The sequence below is a fragment of the Musa acuminata genome, chromosome BXJ1-11 (genome assembly GCF_036884655.1).
Source record: "Musa acuminata AAA Group cultivar baxijiao chromosome BXJ1-11, Cavendish_Baxijiao_AAA, whole genome shotgun sequence".
NCBI classification, from domain to species: Eukaryota; Viridiplantae; Streptophyta; class Magnoliopsida; order Zingiberales; family Musaceae; genus Musa; species Musa acuminata.
Window position 1 is genome coordinate 27,072,893 of NC_088337.1, and position 18,168 is coordinate 27,091,060.

At 42.2% G+C, this 18,168-nt stretch overlaps 4 protein-coding genes across 10 annotated transcripts; 3 read left to right on the plus strand and 1 right to left on the minus strand.

The window, feature by feature from the left end:
* Window positions 1–1,301: 1,301 nt before the first annotated feature.
* LOC135583963 (protein MOS2-like) lies at window positions 1,302–6,186 on the minus strand. Of its 6 annotated transcripts, XM_065090359.1 has the most exons (7): window positions 4,567–6,186; window positions 3,720–4,065; window positions 3,392–3,496; window positions 3,070–3,148; window positions 2,341–2,518; window positions 2,172–2,232; window positions 1,302–1,874 (listed from the first exon to the last, which is right to left on the minus strand). In XM_065090359.1, the coding sequence occupies exon 1, from the start codon at window positions 6,047–6,049 to the stop codon at window positions 4,619–4,621; it is 1,431 nt and encodes a 476-aa protein (XP_064946431.1). In that variant the 5' UTR covers window positions 6,050–6,186; the 3' UTR covers window positions 1,302–1,874; window positions 2,172–2,232; window positions 2,341–2,518; window positions 3,070–3,148; window positions 3,392–3,496; window positions 3,720–4,065; window positions 4,567–4,618. The 6 variants fall into 6 exon arrangements, with proteins under 6 accessions (XP_064946431.1, XP_064946432.1, XP_064946429.1 ...); XM_065090360.1 differs by lacking the exon at window positions 3,720–4,065 and having other exon boundaries at window positions 2,341–2,510; XM_065090357.1 differs by lacking the exon at window positions 3,720–4,065.
* LOC135597428 (uncharacterized) lies at window positions 1,453–2,038 on the plus strand. Its single transcript, XM_065090364.1, has one exon. The coding sequence runs from the start codon at window positions 1,453–1,455 to the stop codon at window positions 1,819–1,821; it is 369 nt and encodes a 122-aa protein (XP_064946436.1). The 3' UTR covers window positions 1,822–2,038.
* A 1,426-nt stretch (window positions 6,187–7,612) lies between the features above and the next one.
* LOC135597429 (phragmoplastin interacting protein 1-like) lies at window positions 7,613–11,064 on the plus strand. Its single transcript, XM_065090365.1, has 3 exons — window positions 7,613–8,020; window positions 10,409–10,455; window positions 10,542–11,064. Exons 1-3 carry the CDS (start codon window positions 7,685–7,687, stop codon window positions 10,879–10,881), a joined length of 723 nt encoding a protein of 240 aa, XP_064946437.1. The 5' UTR covers window positions 7,613–7,684; the 3' UTR covers window positions 10,882–11,064.
* A 3,286-nt stretch (window positions 11,065–14,350) lies between these two features.
* LOC103971705 (uncharacterized) lies at window positions 14,351–16,643 on the plus strand. Of its 2 annotated transcripts, none has more exons than XM_009385796.3 (3): window positions 14,351–16,190; window positions 16,360–16,486; window positions 16,577–16,643. In XM_009385796.3, exons 1-2 carry the CDS (start codon window positions 14,580–14,582, stop codon window positions 16,483–16,485), a joined length of 1,737 nt encoding a protein of 578 aa, XP_009384071.2. In that variant the 5' UTR covers window positions 14,351–14,579; the 3' UTR covers window position 16,486; window positions 16,577–16,643. The 2 variants fall into 2 exon arrangements, with proteins under 2 accessions (XP_009384071.2, XP_018675883.2); XM_018820338.2 differs by having other exon boundaries at window positions 16,610–16,643.
* The last annotated feature ends 1,525 nt before the right edge of the window (window positions 16,644–18,168 follow it).

The window sequence follows — 18,168 nt, forward strand, 5'->3', positions numbered from 1 at the left end:
CTAATTGATGTTATATCCACGTAAAACTTTGGCACCTGGGGCATCTTTGGGCATAGGCTATTGCATCATTGCGTAGCGTCGGTTTGTAGAATCATTACCGAAGTACTTAAGGTGAGAGCTTGTCCACCAATGTGTTTCCTGTAGATACCCTCATGTATCTTAACGAGTACTCTCTCGATCTCTTAGAATGTTAAGCATTTGAGGAATAGTTGACTAAAAGTTTTACGATATAAGAGATCGTTAATTATGTAATACCATGCTTGATGATGGTTGACTCATTGGTAGTGCCTTGACCAACAACTAGCCCTCCTTTTGGGGCCCGGATTGATACTAATCTAGTAAGCATATCAGTTTCGGTATTCTCTTCATGGGAGACCTATAATACATCGAGTCGAGAGAAGCTATATATTAATCTCTATATCTCAACAAGGTACTTTACCATGGTTGCATTTCGAGCTTTATATTTTTCCTTTACTTGGTTCACGACTAATTATGAGTCACCAAACAACATTAAATCTTAGACTTAGAAGCTCTCGAGTGAATTAGAGTGAAGCTATGGGTTAATTTCTATATTTTAATGAGGTACTTTATCATAATTACATCTTGGGTTTTGTAGTTTCGCTTTACTTAGTTCACAACTAAGTCATTAAATATCATCAATTCTAAGTCATTAAATATCATCAATTCTTAGACTTAAAACTCTCTGAGTGAATCAAAGCATCAAGAGAAGTACTTTATACTCGATTTCATTATTAGAGATTTTGAATCCAAACCGTATTAATAATATACTTATTTTGAATCCACACCACCTCCTCTACGAGACGATAGAATCATCCACGAATAACGTCAACATATAATTGCCAACCTCATACCAAAAAAAAATATTTCTGATATAAAATCTACCAACGTGTGACTAACCAATCCAAAATAGTTCAGATTTTATGTTTCTCGTAATCAGTCAAAATCAGTCCAGCCTTCGAGTGGCGTAAATACGAACAGGAACATAGGAACGTGAGAGTAATAAGTCCAATTCTTGGTGTTCTTATCTATAACTTTTGTTCGCAAATTCATTAAAACATACTAATAATTTAGATTATTGCATCATAGTATTCGATTCAGTTTCGCTTAAATACGATGATGATGGTGTGGTATGAGAATTTGGTATAGTAAATTGGTTTGGTTAATCGATTGGTTGAGGACCACGTCTCGGATTCGGCCACCCAACCCCAACCCCAACCCCAACCCCAACCACCACGTTACGTATCACCTAAAGCCTCCTCACATCAACGTAGGAAGTAAAATAGAAAAAAGGCAAAACGAAAAGGAATTAAAGAAAAAGGAGAGAAAGAAAAGCATCCATCCAAAGGCCCCTCGGGGATGTCGAAGCACCAATTCCTCCCTTTCTTTGTTCATTAGGGTTCGGGCACCGTCGTACGTTCTCTCCTGCGGGCAATGGCGATCTCTCCTCGGCTCTCCGCCGTGGAGTCTGCCCTCCTCCTCCTCCTCATCCTCCTCCTCATTCCCGCCGCCCGATCCGAAGGCATCGACGCCGTCGCCGACCTCTGCGGCGCCATATCCGACGGAGGGGCCCCCTCCTGCCGCGTCAGCTGCTTCCGGCCGGACCCCGTGTGCGGTGCGAACGGCGTCACGTACTGGTGCGGCTGCCCGGAGGCGGCGTGCGCCGGCGTCCGCGTCACCAAGCGGGGCCCTTGCCAGGTCGGCAGCGCTGGTACCGGCCTCGTCTCCGGCCAGGCCTTCCTCCTCCTCCACATCGTGTGGCTCATCGTCCTCGGCTTCTCCGTCCTCTGCGGCTTCCTCTGAGCACCAACTATTGTTGGCTTCTTCTCGCCGCAATCGTCATTCGCTACATTATTCTGGAAATGGCTTTTGGTTAGTAATAATAACAGATGAGAGAATTGTTAAGGAAAAAAAAGCTAAATAATGTACTTTTTAGTGGCATCAAAATTCACATTTTGGAAATGATGTACTTTCACCAATCTTAAAAAATTCTTCGGGGAAAGCACTTCTCTTTATTCTATCGTTTATTACCTTAAAATTCGAAAACTTAAATCAGGTTTTAATAAGATAATAACATTAATATTCAATTCACAATATGTAACATTAAATTATAAACAGCATGGTATGGGATGGGATGGGTCGCTCATCAGAACCTGAGGGTCCCCGCAAAGTTGGGTGTTTCGTTAAATTCCATATCCAAAAAGACTTCCCAACCTGCATGAACAAATGATGAGGATCTCAAGTCAGGTCATCGAGCATGGTTATGCAAGTACAGATCGATATCACAACAAGAGAGAGGCCTGAGAAAGCCATTCCTCCCACCTCACTGTATCCCTTCCAGATGAACAGTATTTTTCATCTTGAATCATCAGATCATTCATTAGATGGCCACAGCAGGCTCATCCGGCAACACCAAATAGGTCAATTTGTAGCATCAGGTCTTCTTTGCGTGTAATGTTTCCACACACAAAAAAGTCTTCTCCAGCATCCTCCTGCAAAACTTCATCCATGAAAGAGATCTTTCAACACCATAAGTTTATATGATAAAAGTGCAGTGTTCTTAAAGGAAAAAGGGAAACAAAAAAGCACAGAGACCAACACCATGCAGCAGAGACTCACACCTGCACTCTGCTACATAATGAAAATTCTTGTGATGGAATCAGCCTCTACCAACAAGCAGAGCCTTTGGGCCAGTGTAGTGGTATTTTTTTACCAAGACAAGAAGCATCATTACAGGAGATGGTTACCATTGGTATGTTATTACCAACTTCGACAAACTTAATCACAAAATGAAATAGGGCTAAGTTGTGTTCAACATTGTAGTCTGATCAAGAAGACAAGAACCAAGCATGAAACACAATATGTACAAGGTAGATTCACCTCATAAACGTTTAAAATATCGTAGGTCAATATTATGAGACACACAAACCCGATTGCAATATTAAACCCCAAATGGTTCCTAACAAAGACAATTTTGGGCTTCTCAAATTATGTTGCCAATTCCTAAATTGATGCTTTCAAACATCAAATAGAGTGCATTACATTTAATACCTGTGAGAACAACTAATCATGATGGCCATGTTGCACCGCAAATTTCACTGTGTTAGCAGCTTGTCATGTACACCAGAAACTGCATAAAAAAATGAATATTCATCGATTGTCATAGCATGAAGAATTCAGAGAGCAAATAATGCACAAAGCAAAGCTGCTGAGACCTTAATGAGTCAAAATATCCTCAAAATGAGAAACCACAATAAATGGGATCATGTGATAATTTATGTACTTGCACCCTGTCAGCTGTGAAACTAATAGAATAGAACATCACAATTCTCCAGCACAAAATGATGTTACTCACTTGGTGTCAGTGTCATACCTATATTGAACTTGTATAATTAGACATCAATTTCAGGATTTAGGTTCGAGTTCATATTGTAAATGAAGATAGATGCCCAACACTTCAACAAATGTGTATGATAACCTGGAAAAGCAAATTTGAGAAATTCACATCATTTAACTAGCATAATGGAACATACCAACACAAAAAAAGGAAAAACAATAACAACAGCAACAACAAAAAAGCAACCTGATGACTAGAAAAATGGCTAAAGTTGAAGGTTGTAGTTACATAACACAATTAACCAAAAAAACTAATACACGAGAAGGTGGTGCCATCGCCAAAGGAGGAAACAGCTAGGGGTCACCTCGGCTTTCCAAATTCTTCCCATATATCCTGTTTTGTTTTCTTTATCATGAATGGAAAGTCATATCTTATCATCCTAGCATACCATGAACCAAGTGGATATCCCATGGCCATGCTCAAACCCACCTGGAATGTTGCACATTGAATGTAACTTAGGTCAATTTTCTAGGGAGATCAAGGTCAATTTATATCATAATTACTAAGGTTACTCCCCTTCAGAAACACGTTCCAAGCTGTGTCCTGACTTGCAGGAACCTTTCATCCTATAATGCATCAGAACATGATCTGATGAGACAACGATTCAGGTCTTGAATATATTTAGAAAAGATGAGTTGGTTGTGGACCTTCTGCAACCAGAGAGAAAGGATAAGATTATATGAAAAATGATTTTCTTAACATGATATCCATGGACAAGTACATATAAGCATAAAATGCTAAGGTTTGTTCATCAATGTTCTCCCCCTATACTGAGGAAAAAGACTGTTACTAAAACCCAATAATCGACAAGGAATACAAGTAATATTTCTAAAGTACTTATCCAAACTCAGAGGAAAGTGGGATTCAAGCTAGATACACAGAAGTTGTTTCTTGCAAGTAGACCACAAGTCATTAAAGAAGTGTCATTTATATCAAGTTCTATAACATCTTAAACACAGCAACCAACTTAATAGAGCATAAAGCATATTCATATGATTCACAAAAGCCTGATACTTTTGTCACATGAGGCAGGCTAATTTGAAAAAGTAGTCAACTGCAATAGGATGGCATGACCAGATTACACCAACATTTTCTCCACCTTTTTTCTTCCAAGGAATTATAAGCTTAATCAAAAGGAAAATGCTACTCACCTTCAGTGAGGGAGCTGCTAATAAGCAGCTAGTGACATGAATAAATCAAGAATCAATAGCCGAGGTAACTTGGATCCCCAAGATACTCAGCAATCGCATCCAACCTCACCTTGATCAAGTCATGACTATCTGCATCTCTTACCATTCCAGTATCCTTGTCAGTGTTCCTCTCGACAAGGCTCCCAAAGACACCCTTGTGCTTCCCATATAGCACAAGCACTGATCCTCCCTTCTTAGGCAGTGCTGTCTCGAGGATATCCTGATCCACACCTTGTACCAACTCCTTGCTTCCATCCAACGAAATGTCGCATGTTGTTGGGCCCACCACATCAATTACCTCCCCCTTCTTCAGGTACAGCTTCCCACCCATGAAATCCTTGCTGACTATTCTGACCCTAATATGGCTTGTAAGCCATCGGACTTTGTTCTCCTCACTCCGGTAATTGCTCCTGGAGCTTTCCTGCACGGGCTCACTCTTCTCCTCTCTCCTTTCATGCCTGTTCCTCTTCTCGTCCCTCCTCTGATCCCTGCCCTCATTCTCTGACCTCTTCAATTTCCTCAAGAACTTCTCTTCCTCTGTTGAGCCCAAATCAGCAACCATTTCATCCCTTAGTTTGACCTCTTCTCCAGTCTCAAGCAGCTTCAAAAATAGCTCAGAGCTACCCGACCTTTTCAAGACTTTGCCTTTCGACCCCATATGTCGACCTGATATAACCCTGACGATCTTCTCCTTCTCTTTTGTTTTCTCTTTTGCCTTCTCTTTCTCTTCTTCCGAAACCCAAATTCCCCTTCTTTTCTTGGGATCTCCCGAGGATGGGTTGTATCCAATACCTTCGGAGCCACCCTTCCTCTTGTACTCGAAGACCTTGGTGTCGACCAGATTCTTGTTCCGCCCAACCGCCTGGCCTTGCGTCCACCCATACCCCGCAAGAACGGCAGCACCAAAATCCTCCACATTGATGTCTTTAAACTCCTCCATGCCTCGATCTTCCGGCAGATCCTTCACGTCCTCCCTGTATCTCCGGTGCATGAAATCGTCGTCCTGAGCACGGCCGCGGCGGCGTCCAGGGCCGTCCTCCTCCCGCTGGGACCTGGCGCCATCGGCGTCGCCCGCGGCGGCGGAGCGGAGGGTGAGGCCGTAGGGGATGTGGCCGGCGGGGGCGTCGCCGGTGGAAGTGTCGAGGACGAAGTGAGCGGTGTTGGCGGCGGCTGCGGAGGGGTCGTCGTCGGAGGTGGGGAGGGGGAGGAGATTCTTCATCCGCTTCAAGGCGGGGTTGAGGTCGACGTTGGGGATCGGAGGGATGACGGGCTTGACGTCGCCGGGGCCGGGAGCTGCAGAAGGGTCGAAGACGGTGACGAATTGGGGCTTGACGCCGCCGTCATCGGCCTGCGCTCGGGCGGCCTTGGTAGCGGTGGAGCGAGAGGATGGCTTGGAGGCGGTGGACGAGAAGGAGAAGGAGAGCTTCGGCGTCTCTTTCTCCATCTTTCTTTCCTGCCTCGGAGAAGAGAGAGCAGAGGCGGCGGAGATCAGCTCAGGAGGACGCGACGGGAGACGAAATCGGAGGAATCAGGGAAGGGGAAAGGATAGAGCGATCGAGCAATTAGGGTTTGGGCACGTGAGTGTCTCGGAGGATAACAGTGAGAAGACTTTTTTTTTTCCGCACGTGATATCATGATCTACAACTATTACATGATAATTATACGATATTATATGAAATATATTCGAGCTAATAGTAGTAATTTAGATTAGTGTTTTTAATTAATAATGAAAAAAAATATCTTCTACTATTGGTTAATTGTAAAAAATATGCCTCTTGATACTAATAATAATTTACATCTTCTTATATTCATGTGATGAAAATAAAATTTTGAAGTGTAATGTTATAAAAAAAAAAAGAGGTACAAAAATGAAATTTTCTATAATAGTATTTCTCCATAACTATTTGGGCGATTTTCTTATAAAATACACATATTTGGGATATTTTTCAAAAGGTACCCCACTTTTAATTTTTTTTTCAAACAATACCTTAGCTATTATAATGTTTTCTTGTGGTTTGTATCTCTTAATAGCATTTATAATATTTTATTATTATACTGAAAATACTATAAACACTATAAAAAATATTTTTAATGTTATTATATCGTGTCTCTTTAATTATCATTACTCATAGATCATTATAATGTTATATTTTAGACTTATAATTAATTTGATTATTGTTATGAGTCTATTTATATCATTTATAGTATTTTTAATTAGGTTTTATAATTTTCTATTGTGATAGTCAAAACATTACAAAAGATCAAAAAATATAAAAACGGATAATTTTTTTAGAGATAATTTAAATATTTTAAAACTTAATGATGTTATTTGAGAAAAAATAAAATGGGATACCGATCGAAGAATAACTAAAATAGAAATATTTTTTAGGAAAATCGCTTTAACTATTCGAGCCACTTGTATTAACGAGAAAAAAATAAAAATATTTTTATTAATATCAAATTTGTTTGTTAATCTTGAACCTATTTTTTTTATAACAATTACATCTAAATATAATCAAACTTTCTCCCTAACTCAAATGAGAACTCGTAAGATGGACACCTAACTTGAATGATCCCAAGTTATAGATATATACTTAGTATCGAAAGTATGATAGGAGAAAGAAAAATAATTATATATGGAGTCTTACTAACTCTAACCTCATGCAATTAGCGAAATACACTTAATATATTCAAATTAGAATTAGTGTCAATATGACAAGTATTATTGCTCTACATTGCATGTCAGATCATATTTAACATCTCAATTCTTTACCACTTTATGTGTCATACATACATGAATGAAATAAGGAATATTGGGTTGTACAAATTTGTTTGGCAACCAAACACACAAATTAAAGATCTATGTTTGTCTCCTTTAATGTATATGTATATGTATATAGATACATATACATATATATATATATATATATATATATATATATAAAATTTAAAAACCGCAGCAATATAAACTGGCCATTAAAGGCACAATTGTGTGCTTGGCGCCGGCCTTTATATATTGAGCCGAACCCTATCAATAGTTGCTGAAGAGGGAGCGAAGAGCTGCGGCGTCGAGGGAACGATGGCAGCGGACGACGTAGCGAAGGAGCGGAGAAAGAAGAAGAAGAAGAAGGATAAGTGGGGGCAGCCAGTGGTCGCGCCCGTGGAGGACGCTGAACTAAGTCGAGAAGAAAACCCGTCGCAGCGAGATGCCGAGGAACAGGCGGAGGAGGAGGCGGCGCCGGGCGGCGGCGAGTCGTATGATCCCAACAAGGTGGTGGTGAGCGGGATGCCCTACTCAGCCACCGAGCAGCAGATCAGAGACTTGTTCAGGGACATCGGCCCCGTCGTCCAGCTTCAGCTCTCCCGCTTCCCCGACTCCGGAAACTTCCGCGGCCTCGCCTTCGTCACCTTCCAGGTCTTGCTTGCCCTTTTCTTCCATTTCTAATGTACATCCCTTTACTGCGTCGTATATTTTCGTGTGATTGCGAAGTAAGCTCGGGTACAAACTCTGCCATTAGTTAATGCTTACCTGATGGAAGAATAATTAGATGGAAACGGGGTTAAGGATGTAGTTGCGACTAAGATGGTTAAGCGATCACGCTAAGCTTAGAAGAAGAAAGAGCACATGCAAATTAATATGGTATGCTTAGGATATTAATATGCAAATTAAAATGAATTTAATTGGGATCTTCCTTGTATGCCGCAGTTTAATTTGAGTGTTCAAATTAGAAGCACCCACAAAGGATTTCCTGTTGTGAATCTTGTTTGTATGCTTGTCTGTTGCCATGAAAACTATTTAGTTTGATGATTGTAGAAGAAAAAGAAGAATTAGTTTAATCTGAGAATTTGGTCTCGATGATTGTACTAAAAAGTTTGATGTGGAAATCACAGAACTAATTAGGTCAAGGTTAGATTTGGACAAAATGAAGGAATCTTTTTATCTGGGCAATGTAGTGAGATATAGAGAGGTTGTAATGATCTCTGCAAGGCCAGATTAAGCGAGTTGCCTTCTGTCTAGTATCGAGGAAGCCTGTTGATAGCAATATATACTGGTGAATTTGCAAGTAAAACAATGACAAAATGTTGAGGTACCTTTTACCAAGATAAACAAATACCCAATTTTTATCATGTTGACTGAAGATTACATTGTTGATGTCCCTTACACTTTTTAGTGAATCATAAGCAAGCGTAGATACAGTTAGAACTTGGAATAAGGATAACTCAAGTCATAAGGCTTCTGTTTAGATATGTGGAGATTATTTTAGCGATATGAAGTCATGATACTCATGGTCATGGAATAAATCTTGATATTGTTCTCAGGCTAGTACTTATTATGTAAATATCTTCTGTTTGCAAATTGTAATAGAAAACTATTTGACAAAGGGCATGTTTGTAAGCTGACCTGCAACTTGTATGGATGTTTGGCATAAGCAAGTCCTACGAAAAATTAATGAAATTCAACTTTCTTATAACCTTATGAACTGATATATTTGTCGATGAAGAAGAGATGTGCTTGATAGCGTTTTATGTCAGTATTAAAGACTTGTTATCTTGTTGGACTATAGTAAACAGTGCCAGTCTGATGATTCAGAATGCCAACCATAAACACGGTCCAAGGAATGTGATGTGTGGTATGCATGAGAATGTTGATGGATGCCTCTTTGATGGTCTTAGCCCTAGAAGGCCTTGGGGCAAAACATATGCCTTCATCTCTTGGTTATTAGTTCTAGATGAGTGTTTCGCTTCAACATCTGTAAATCTAGTAATGCAAGGAGTGCACCAAAGGGAAAAAGAGTCTTATGGAGCCAAGTTGGTGTGGTCATAATATGAGGAAGGCCTCAACTAAGGTGGGATCTTGAACTTATTAAGTGAGATACAGAAGGTGTGGAAGATTGATATAATACAAAATAATTCTTGGGACTGTATCTGCAAATGTTTCCACGGGCAGAAGCTATGGGCAATTAATAATTATATTTGGCCAAGAAATGTTCGTGATTTATGAAAAATGTTCAATTTCTAAGCTGGATTTAGTTAACACAAGCATGATCCCGGAAAAGGGTTCTTACTTCCGAGTCTTCACAAACCCACTGTCTCTGGATCTGAATTTTTATTGCCTTAGATTTCAGTTTATAGGATTCTGTCTTGTATCCTCATTAATCTTTCTGTGGAAAGGTTAACATTTTAGTCTAGAGATATCTGTTATACCATCTTCATTAGACATAATATCATAAGTTCCTACCAATTTTCTGTGTTGTGTTTGTGACTAAATTGTCATTGATGTCATTGTTATGTTGTTGTACTGACTCACATAAGCAATATGTTCTAATTGGGACATATTAATCAAAACAAGTTAATGTTTCACTCTTTTTCTATGGTTCATTTGCCCGAATTTGCTTTCTCATCTCAGTAGTTGCTTGGTCTTTCTTTAAATGGTGTATATAGCATGCCCATCGTTTTTTATAAAATAATGAAATTGAAAGAGAAAAGAAATTGAAAGAGAAAATTTGGTACTTGAAAGTAATCAGCTTCAATTACTCCTGCCTGACTTTAACTCTAGAAACTCTTTAAGAAGTGATTAGCATAAAGATTCTTGCAGGTTGATTCACTTCCCAGGTCACAAGTGTGAATGTTAAAGTTTGTGGACTGCTGCCATGTATATAATTAGCCAACTATTGTTTTTGTTCATGCCAACATTTGTTCCTTGCAACAAAATCTGTTGGTTAAAGAGATGATAATGGTGCTATAGTCATTGATATGCTTTACTGCAGTTGTATCTGATCATGATTTGATATATTTGTATCAGACTGAGGAGATGGCAACAAATTCACTTGATTTGGATGGAATCAAAATGTATGTCTTCTGTCAAAGTTGCTCTTCCTGATATCATATCTCTGTGATCGATTCATGCCGCTAACACTGTTTTTACTCTATTTCAGGGGAAATAGATTTGTAAAGATTGAAAGATGTAGACTTTGTCCTCAGAGGAAGAGGAAATTCGAGTTCCTTGATGAACCCAAGAAGGTTGATGGGTGTTTCTCAGCATACGTCGGCAATCTCTCCTGGGACGTTACCGAAGATGACATAAGAGACTGCTTCAAGGATTCTAAGATCTCCTCAGTAAGGTTTGCACTGGACAAGAGGACAGGACAGTCTCGCGGCTTTTGTCACATAGACTTCGAAGATGATGAGTCGCTGGAGGAAGCCATGAAGAAGAATCAGTTTGAATTCCTTGGAAGGCCGATGAAGATCGCCTATGCAATCAGCACTAGGAATTGACCTACGAAGCCATATCATGCCCTACTTGTTTCATTCTTGTTTTAATTTGCATCTGTGATGATAGTGTAATCTTCGTAGAAGGCATCGTTTATTTTAAGCTGACTCCTTAATGTCAGGTCAGTATGCTTATTAAGAACTTTTATGGTGAGTTCAAGTGGAACGGAAAAGGTTTGCCGACTCCTACGTCCTAGCTAGTGTTAGCTTGCTTGCCTTATTTTAGAGAGAGAGAGAGAGAACACTCAAATTTGTATGCAATCCATATCTTGCGAGTCTAAAAGTGGATCTCTGAACCTAAGCTGGAAGTATAAGGAGGTGAGGTGGTCCCGAGCGTCCAACTTACACATGGTGGAGTGTTGGCAACCATCCATCCAAAGTCCCACTATGGATGGGAAGATTGGCATGCTATTTTTCATAGTTGATGTAGACACTTTGATGAAAAGTGTCATTAGTTAAGACAGTGCTCATGGTGTATTATTATTTTTTAATTGGAAGATATTTTTATTACATTTATTGGTCTATATAATGCTGATATGTGGATTAGAATTTAAGATATATTATTTATTATATAAGAAAATATTAATCAATTCGAAAATCTTAAAAATTATTACTCTTAACCCTTTTTCCAACTAATAGCATTATCATACATAATAATAATACACTAACGACCAATTCGAGCATCTGAAATCTAAAAAATTGTTACTCTTAACACTACCAAAAGATAGAGATAGAGAGAGAGAGAACATGGAGAGAGAAGCACTACCAAAAGATATAGGGATCGAAAATTATCCCTTAAATAGCATTGAGATCTCTACACTTACGAAGGTGAAATATTTAACCCTAATTCTTTTTATGTCGTTAACTTAAAATAGCACCAATGAAAATGAAAAAGATAAAAATATAAATTTTTTTATTTTTAAATTATTAAATTTATATCTACTTCTTGCCTTAGCCGATTTCTCTTTCTCTCCTTTTTCTGACATACTTCCCACCACTTGCCAACTGCACCCACTCAACTTGTATTGCTCGACGGCTACCGCATCTACAACACTCGTTGCCACCAAACCTGCATCGCTTGACCATCGCCTCTTCTACATCTTATCGTCACCACACCTGACCCACTCAATAGTAATCTCTCATGCATCGCTCGTTGTCATTGTACCGAACTTAGCTTGCCTACTGCACCTTGCTCTCTCGTCGCCCTCGTCATCCCCGCCTTGGTTGACGGCGGTCTCATCATCGTCAAAGAAGCTTGTTGCCTATGCGTCTCCATTATTGGGAAACATTATGTAGCATCATATGCGTAGTGGAAGAATAAAAAATAAAAATATTAAAATTCCTACAGAAAAAAGTTCTCGTTATCGTGTAAAGATTGGTGCGTGAATAACCCACAAAATCGAAAACCATGCATATGTGAAAGATGTGTTACCTAGGGAGATCGTACATTCCTATATAATTTCAAATCTGTAAGAGAGGATAAAGGAAGTTAGATGTCCCCATCTCTAGCGGTGATCCACGTGATAGATGGGACAAAAACACTCCTCAAATCGTTGCATGATCTTTCTCTCTATGTGTACCACGTGATCAAGAAGGGGCCAACCCTTCTTAGTGTCCACATAACCCAAATTGGGGTTGTCAGTTGAGGAGGAGAGGAAGAGAGAAGAATAGGAGATGACATCCAAAAGGGATCTAGTCTATGCTTATTTAGTTCCCTCCTATTTATAGATGTCCCTATCAACTTAAACATAATGAATCCTGCTTTATTGGGTACTAGATCTGCTCTATTTGGTACTAGATCTCCATCCAACTATCTAAGCCTCTTGGATTAGTGGATCTCTATTCAATAATCTCTCATCGACACTTATTAAAATTTATCTACAAGATCTAATAATTTAGGGATTTACTGAATATCCAATAAGATAGGGGCTCCAACAGATATCTTATATTTGAACCTCTATTCGTTGCAACACCTACCATATGTGTGTGACACTCTAGGCCCAATATCGAGTTAGTCATGAGTCATACATGTCAGAACTTTTTCTAATTTAGTAAATTATTATTTGCATAATAATTCATTCGACTCATCGACTATGGATATATTAGGTCACTACATCGTAGTTCTCAAATGATATTGGGGAATCCAATCCATTGGATATGTTTGTCCTTAGTTACCATATATTTATAGTCCCTCGTTCATCTAATATCTCACAGACTGTATATCAGGCATGGTGCTATCAAGCCCATATGGAGTCTCGCTCTAATTAGATTCTCCCAAATAACTTTTTATCTCAATCCCAATGATCCTAATCAAAGATTTACTTGAGCAAGAATGCGTACAATATTCCTCTCATAACACTTAGAGCAGATGATCCTCTATTAATACTCAATTATCCTCGTAAGGTTAACTACCACTCTTGATAACTGACTATGCTAGATCTGAAACTCCCAAACCTATAAGTCTTGTATCAAAAAAATGGAATACTTATACAAAACATCATTGGTGTCTCAAGTCTAAGGACCAAAGAAATAATTGGGGCCATAGAATCACTATTTAACAATGAGGTGTTATCTACCATCCAGCATTCCGTGAGCGGATCAATTAGTGAACTCATTCCCCAATAAGCATTTACATTGTATCCCTATTGTCCCCACACGAGTAGCTATGAGACTAACTGTATCCATCTTATGAACGAGTATACAACACACCAATCTGTACAGTTATCTCAATATCCCTTTCGAGTAATATATTACTAAGATTATTTAAGATCTGTATTTAAAAGTGAATCGATCTCATTATCATGATTTTATCACGATCTGATTCTCATTGCACTGATTAATGAACATCACAATATATGTAACAAGCAACATAAAGTGAGAAAAATACTAATAAATAATAATAAATAAAAAAATTATGTAGCGTGTCACACATGACATCACTTACATAATTGGCTTACAAGACACTTATGATTAGCATCCTCTTAAAAATCAATCCACCAGCCTCGTATGGTGTCGCAACAAACATGTCCAATTGTGGGACGGGCGAGCGATAGGCAAACAAATGCAGTGGTGGTCAAGCAATCCAGGAACAATGATGATCGAACAATGCAAGAGCAATAGCGATGGAGTAATGCAATTCGAGCGGGTGCGATGGGTGAGCAGCAGACAAGTAGGTCAAAAAGAGAGGAGGAAGAAAAATTGATTAGAGCAAAAGTGGATATAAATTTAATAATTAAAAAAAATAATATGAAAATTTTATTTTTATTTATTTATGCTCTTTTTGCTCGTGATAAATGATTTTTTCCTGAATTAAAGTTAAATATTTTATATTCGTAAGTATAAAAATTTTAATATTATTTCTTAAAATATAAAGATATGGATACTAACTATAGTTAACGGGGTAATACCCAGATATGTGCAACTGCTCTCTCTCTCTCTCTCTCTCTCTCTCTCCTCTGCTGCATGCTCTTTAATTCTTCTTTGTCTGTACCCACGCTATCGTCCACAAACGCGGTTACTCCCGTTTCGCTTCGTCTCCTATAAATCTTCCCACCCTCGTTTCAGCGGCCTCCAAATCAAATCGGTGTACAGCTGCATCCTCATCCCCTCGTCCCCTTTCTATTTCCTCCTCACTTGAGCTGCTGCATTCGATTCGGCCATGTAAATGGAAGAGCAATAATAGGAGGCGTAAGCGGGCCGGAGTTATGAAGGACGGCGAAGGTGGCGGAATCCACAAGGGGGACACCGATCGCAAACCCCTTGCTCCCAATAACATTAAGGCCCCCTCCGTGTGGGGCGTTCTCGCCGGCGGCGGTCACCACCACCGCCGCAATACGAAGCCCTCGCTGCATTCCTGGCCCTCCAGCGACTGTAAGTCATTCTTTCTTTTGTACCGGCTCCTCTTGTTCCTCCTCCTCTCTGTTCTTCTCCTGTACTTCCTGTATACCTACAATCTCCTCTTCGCCCCCTTGCCTTCCTGTCCCATCTCCTCCTCCACCGCCGCAGTAGCCACCGACGATGTCATCCACCTCTCCTCCTCCTCCGCCACCAACTTTTCCACCAATGTTGGCAATCGTACCCGCGCCGACGTAGCCAGCTCGTCGCCGTCGATGCCGGTGCCGACGTCTCCTTCCCTCTCCTCTGCCGCAGCCGCCTCTACCGCCACGGGGTTGCAGCATATCGTGTTCGGCATCGCGGCCTCCTCCAAACTCTGGGAGAAGCGCAAGTCCTACATCAAGCTCTGGTGGCAGCCCCGCCGGATGCGCGGCTTCGTCTGGGTAGACAAACCCGTTAAGGAGCTGAACTCCACCGATCCCAGCCTCCCCGTCCTCAAGATCTCCGGCGACACGTCCCGGTTCCCCTACACTCACCGGAAGGGCGATCGCTCGGCCATCCGCATCTCCCGTATCGTGTCCGAGACGTTTCGCCTCGGCCTCCCCAACGTGCGGTGGTTCGTCATGGGGGACGATGATACCGTCTTCCTCCCCGACAATCTCGCCCGCGTCCTCTCCCGTTTCGACCACCGTCAACCCTACTATATCGGCTCCCTTTCTGAGTCTCATCTACAGAACATCTACTTGTCCTACAACATGGCCTACGGCGGCGGGGGGTTCGCCATCAGCGCCCCTCTCGCGGCCGCCCTCGCCAGGGTCCAGGACCGCTGCCTCCACCGCTACCCGGCCCTCTACGGCAGTGACGACCGGATCCAGGCATGCATGGCAGAGCTCGGCGTACCACTCACCCGCCACCCCGGCTTCCACCAGTACGACGTCTACGGCGATCTCCTGGGCCTCCTCGCCGCTCACCCCGTCGCGCCGCTCGTCACCCTCCACCACCTCGACGTCGTCCAGCCCCTCTTCCCTGGCGCCGTCTCCCGGACCGCCGCCCTGCGCCGCCTCTTCGACGGCCCCGTCCGCCTCGACTCCGCGGGCGTAACGCAGCAATCCATCTGCTACGAGGGGCGGCGGCTCTGGACGGTCTCGGTGGCATGGGGCTTCGCCGTGACGCTGGTGCGCGGGGTGATGTCGCCGCGGGAGATGGAGACGCCGACCCGGACGTTCCTCAACTGGTTCCCCCGCGCGGACTACACGGCCTACGCTTTCAACACCCGGCCGGTGGCGCGCAACCCGTGCCAGAAGCCCTTCGTGTACTACCTCACCTCCGCCCGCTACGATGACGCCCACCGGACCACCGTCACCGAGTACGAGCGCCACCGCCAGTCCCACCCGCTGTGTCGATGGCGGATGGCCGACCCTTCGGCGCTCGTGGACCGCATCGTCGTGTACAAGAAGCCCGACCCCGGCCTCTGGGACAGGGTCAGTGTGACCGACCCACGCACTCCTCCGTCCTCCTTAATTAATCGATCATTACTTGTTGTTTATTCCAAAACCACCATTAATTAGCGACTAATCCCTTCCTACTGCGAACTCCCATTAGAATGTTTCGTGGTCACCCCGTCATTACTTACTGTGACACATCTGGCAGGCGCCGAGGAGGAATTGTTGCAGGGTATTGTCGTCGCCGAAGGATGGGAAGAGGCGAGACGGGTCGATGGTGATCGACGTCGGAATGTGCCGAGATGGCGAGATCAGCCAGATCAATAAGCAGTAACGTTAGTCTCTCTCTCTCTCTCTCTCTCTCTCTCTCTCTCTCTCTCTCTCTCTCACACGCTCTTTCTAATTCGCCTACCAACTGTTTGTAGTTATGACAAGATGCTTTGTATGCTTAAAAATAGAGATTCCGAAGCTCTTCTGAGCTCTTTTGCTCCACCGTCTCGTCGTCGGGGGGATTGAGTTGGAAACAGAACACGATCACACACGCCGTGTTCGGTGGGGAGGGTTGTCGTAGAGAGGTTGGGTCTTCACGTGCGGGCACTGTGAGGGCGTGGTGAAATGGGGCCCCATGAGTTCGACGCAGCAGATGCAAGCGCTGCGTTTGTGGAGGAGATCGCCATCATCGTTTTTTTAGGTTTTTATCAACTAAGTTAATTGATACCTTTAATGGAACATAGATTGATGATAAATCCAACAGTTTTAGGTGATGGTGGAAATGTGAGGTGGTCAAGTTTGATCATATTTGTAATAATTTTCTATCGGTCTGATCAAGTTTGATTAATTTTTAATATGAAATAAAACGAGCCTCTGATAGGTGCTCAAATCAAATTCGATTGCCTGTCACGTCAATGGTCTTGCAAAGCCAACTGGTTTTGGGATCATCTTAGTTGCAAGATGAGGCCGAGGAAGGGATTCGATTTTGGCAAGTTGAGTCAGCATTCAGTCACAGACGTGGTGTTGATGTGGCATTCTTCAATTGTCGATGAATAAGGTTGGTGCCAAGGGTTTTTTTCTACTTTTAGTGTTTGCTTTGGTCTATTTGACTCAACTCGAATAATTTTCATGAGTCAATTTATTGGATTTGGAATAGGCATTTGAGGTTTGGTTAGGGCAGTAAAGACCAGTAGCTCGTGGGCGAAAGGGTTGAAGGAGATCGCGTAAGACCGGCAGACACTGAGAGGACGGAATAGTGAGGAAGGTGGGTCCCAAGGAGTAGAAAGTGCTGGTGGGGAACCTGGGGAAGGTCGCCCCGTCGTCTTTTCCGCTCCGGAAGCCTGCCGCGTGGCCGCGGTGCTCCAAAGCCAGCCTGAGCGCGCCGCGTTGTACCTCACCGTGGCGGGAACACCTGTCCGACGACGCGCCGCAGAAAGTGCGGCAGAGCCCATCTGAAAATTACGGTGGGTACGTGAGTCTAGTGACGGTGGTGAAGCTGACGACGGGCCGCGGGGGTTCGTTCGGACACGGATCCATCAGCCACCCTGGCCTCGCGATTCTTTCTCAACGGAACGCACACAGACAACGTCCAGTTGTTTTGAACTATACACACATTTAACTTAATTACCAAAACTTGAGGGATTAGATTGTTAAGGGATTAGTTTCGTGACCTATTCGTCTCTCTCTCTCATGTCAGTCTCAAGTGAGCTCAAGATCAAACACGGTTTCTCGTGATTCTCTGACAAAGCTATATGGGTGTCAAGTGTGGTGACTATCTCCTCCATTATTAAACGGCGTACCTTTTGAGGTGTTTCGCATGTTGCCTCCGGACACGTGAAGCATCAAAAGTAGAGGACAGATGGGGGAGTGGTTTATGATTTCCATAGTATAAACTCTTAGAATAGCGGATTCATTTCCATAGTTGAGTCTATAGCATCATTAGTTTTCCCTTTCATCTGATTCAAGTTTCACAAGTTGGATTCATTTCGACCATTTGTTTGTTGATGTACATATGTTATTAACAGAA

Coding starts and splice junctions, on each gene's coding strand:
- LOC135597428 (XM_065090364.1), top strand. CDS start 1,453: ATGGCGATCTCTCCTCGGCTCTCCGCCGTGGAGTCTGCCCTCCTCCTC.
- LOC135583963 (XM_065090362.1), bottom strand. CDS start 6,049: ATGGAGAAAGAGACGCCGAAGCTCTCCTTCTCCTTCTCGTCCACCGCC.
- LOC135597429 (XM_065090365.1), top strand. CDS start 7,685: ATGGCAGCGGACGACGTAGCGAAGGAGCGGAGAAAGAAGAAGAAGAAG. Junction 8,021..10,408: donor TCGCCTTCGTCACCTTCCAG/GTCTTGCTTGCC, acceptor TATTTGTATCAG/ACTGAGGAGATGGCAACAAA. Junction 10,456..10,541: donor GATTTGGATGGAATCAAAAT/GTATGTCTTCTG, acceptor ACTCTATTTCAG/GGGAAATAGATTTGTAAAGA.
- LOC103971705 (XM_009385796.3), top strand. CDS start 14,580: ATGAAGGACGGCGAAGGTGGCGGAATCCACAAGGGGGACACCGATCGC. Junction 16,191..16,359: donor ACCCCGGCCTCTGGGACAGG/GTCAGTGTGACC, acceptor CACATCTGGCAG/GCGCCGAGGAGGAATTGTTG.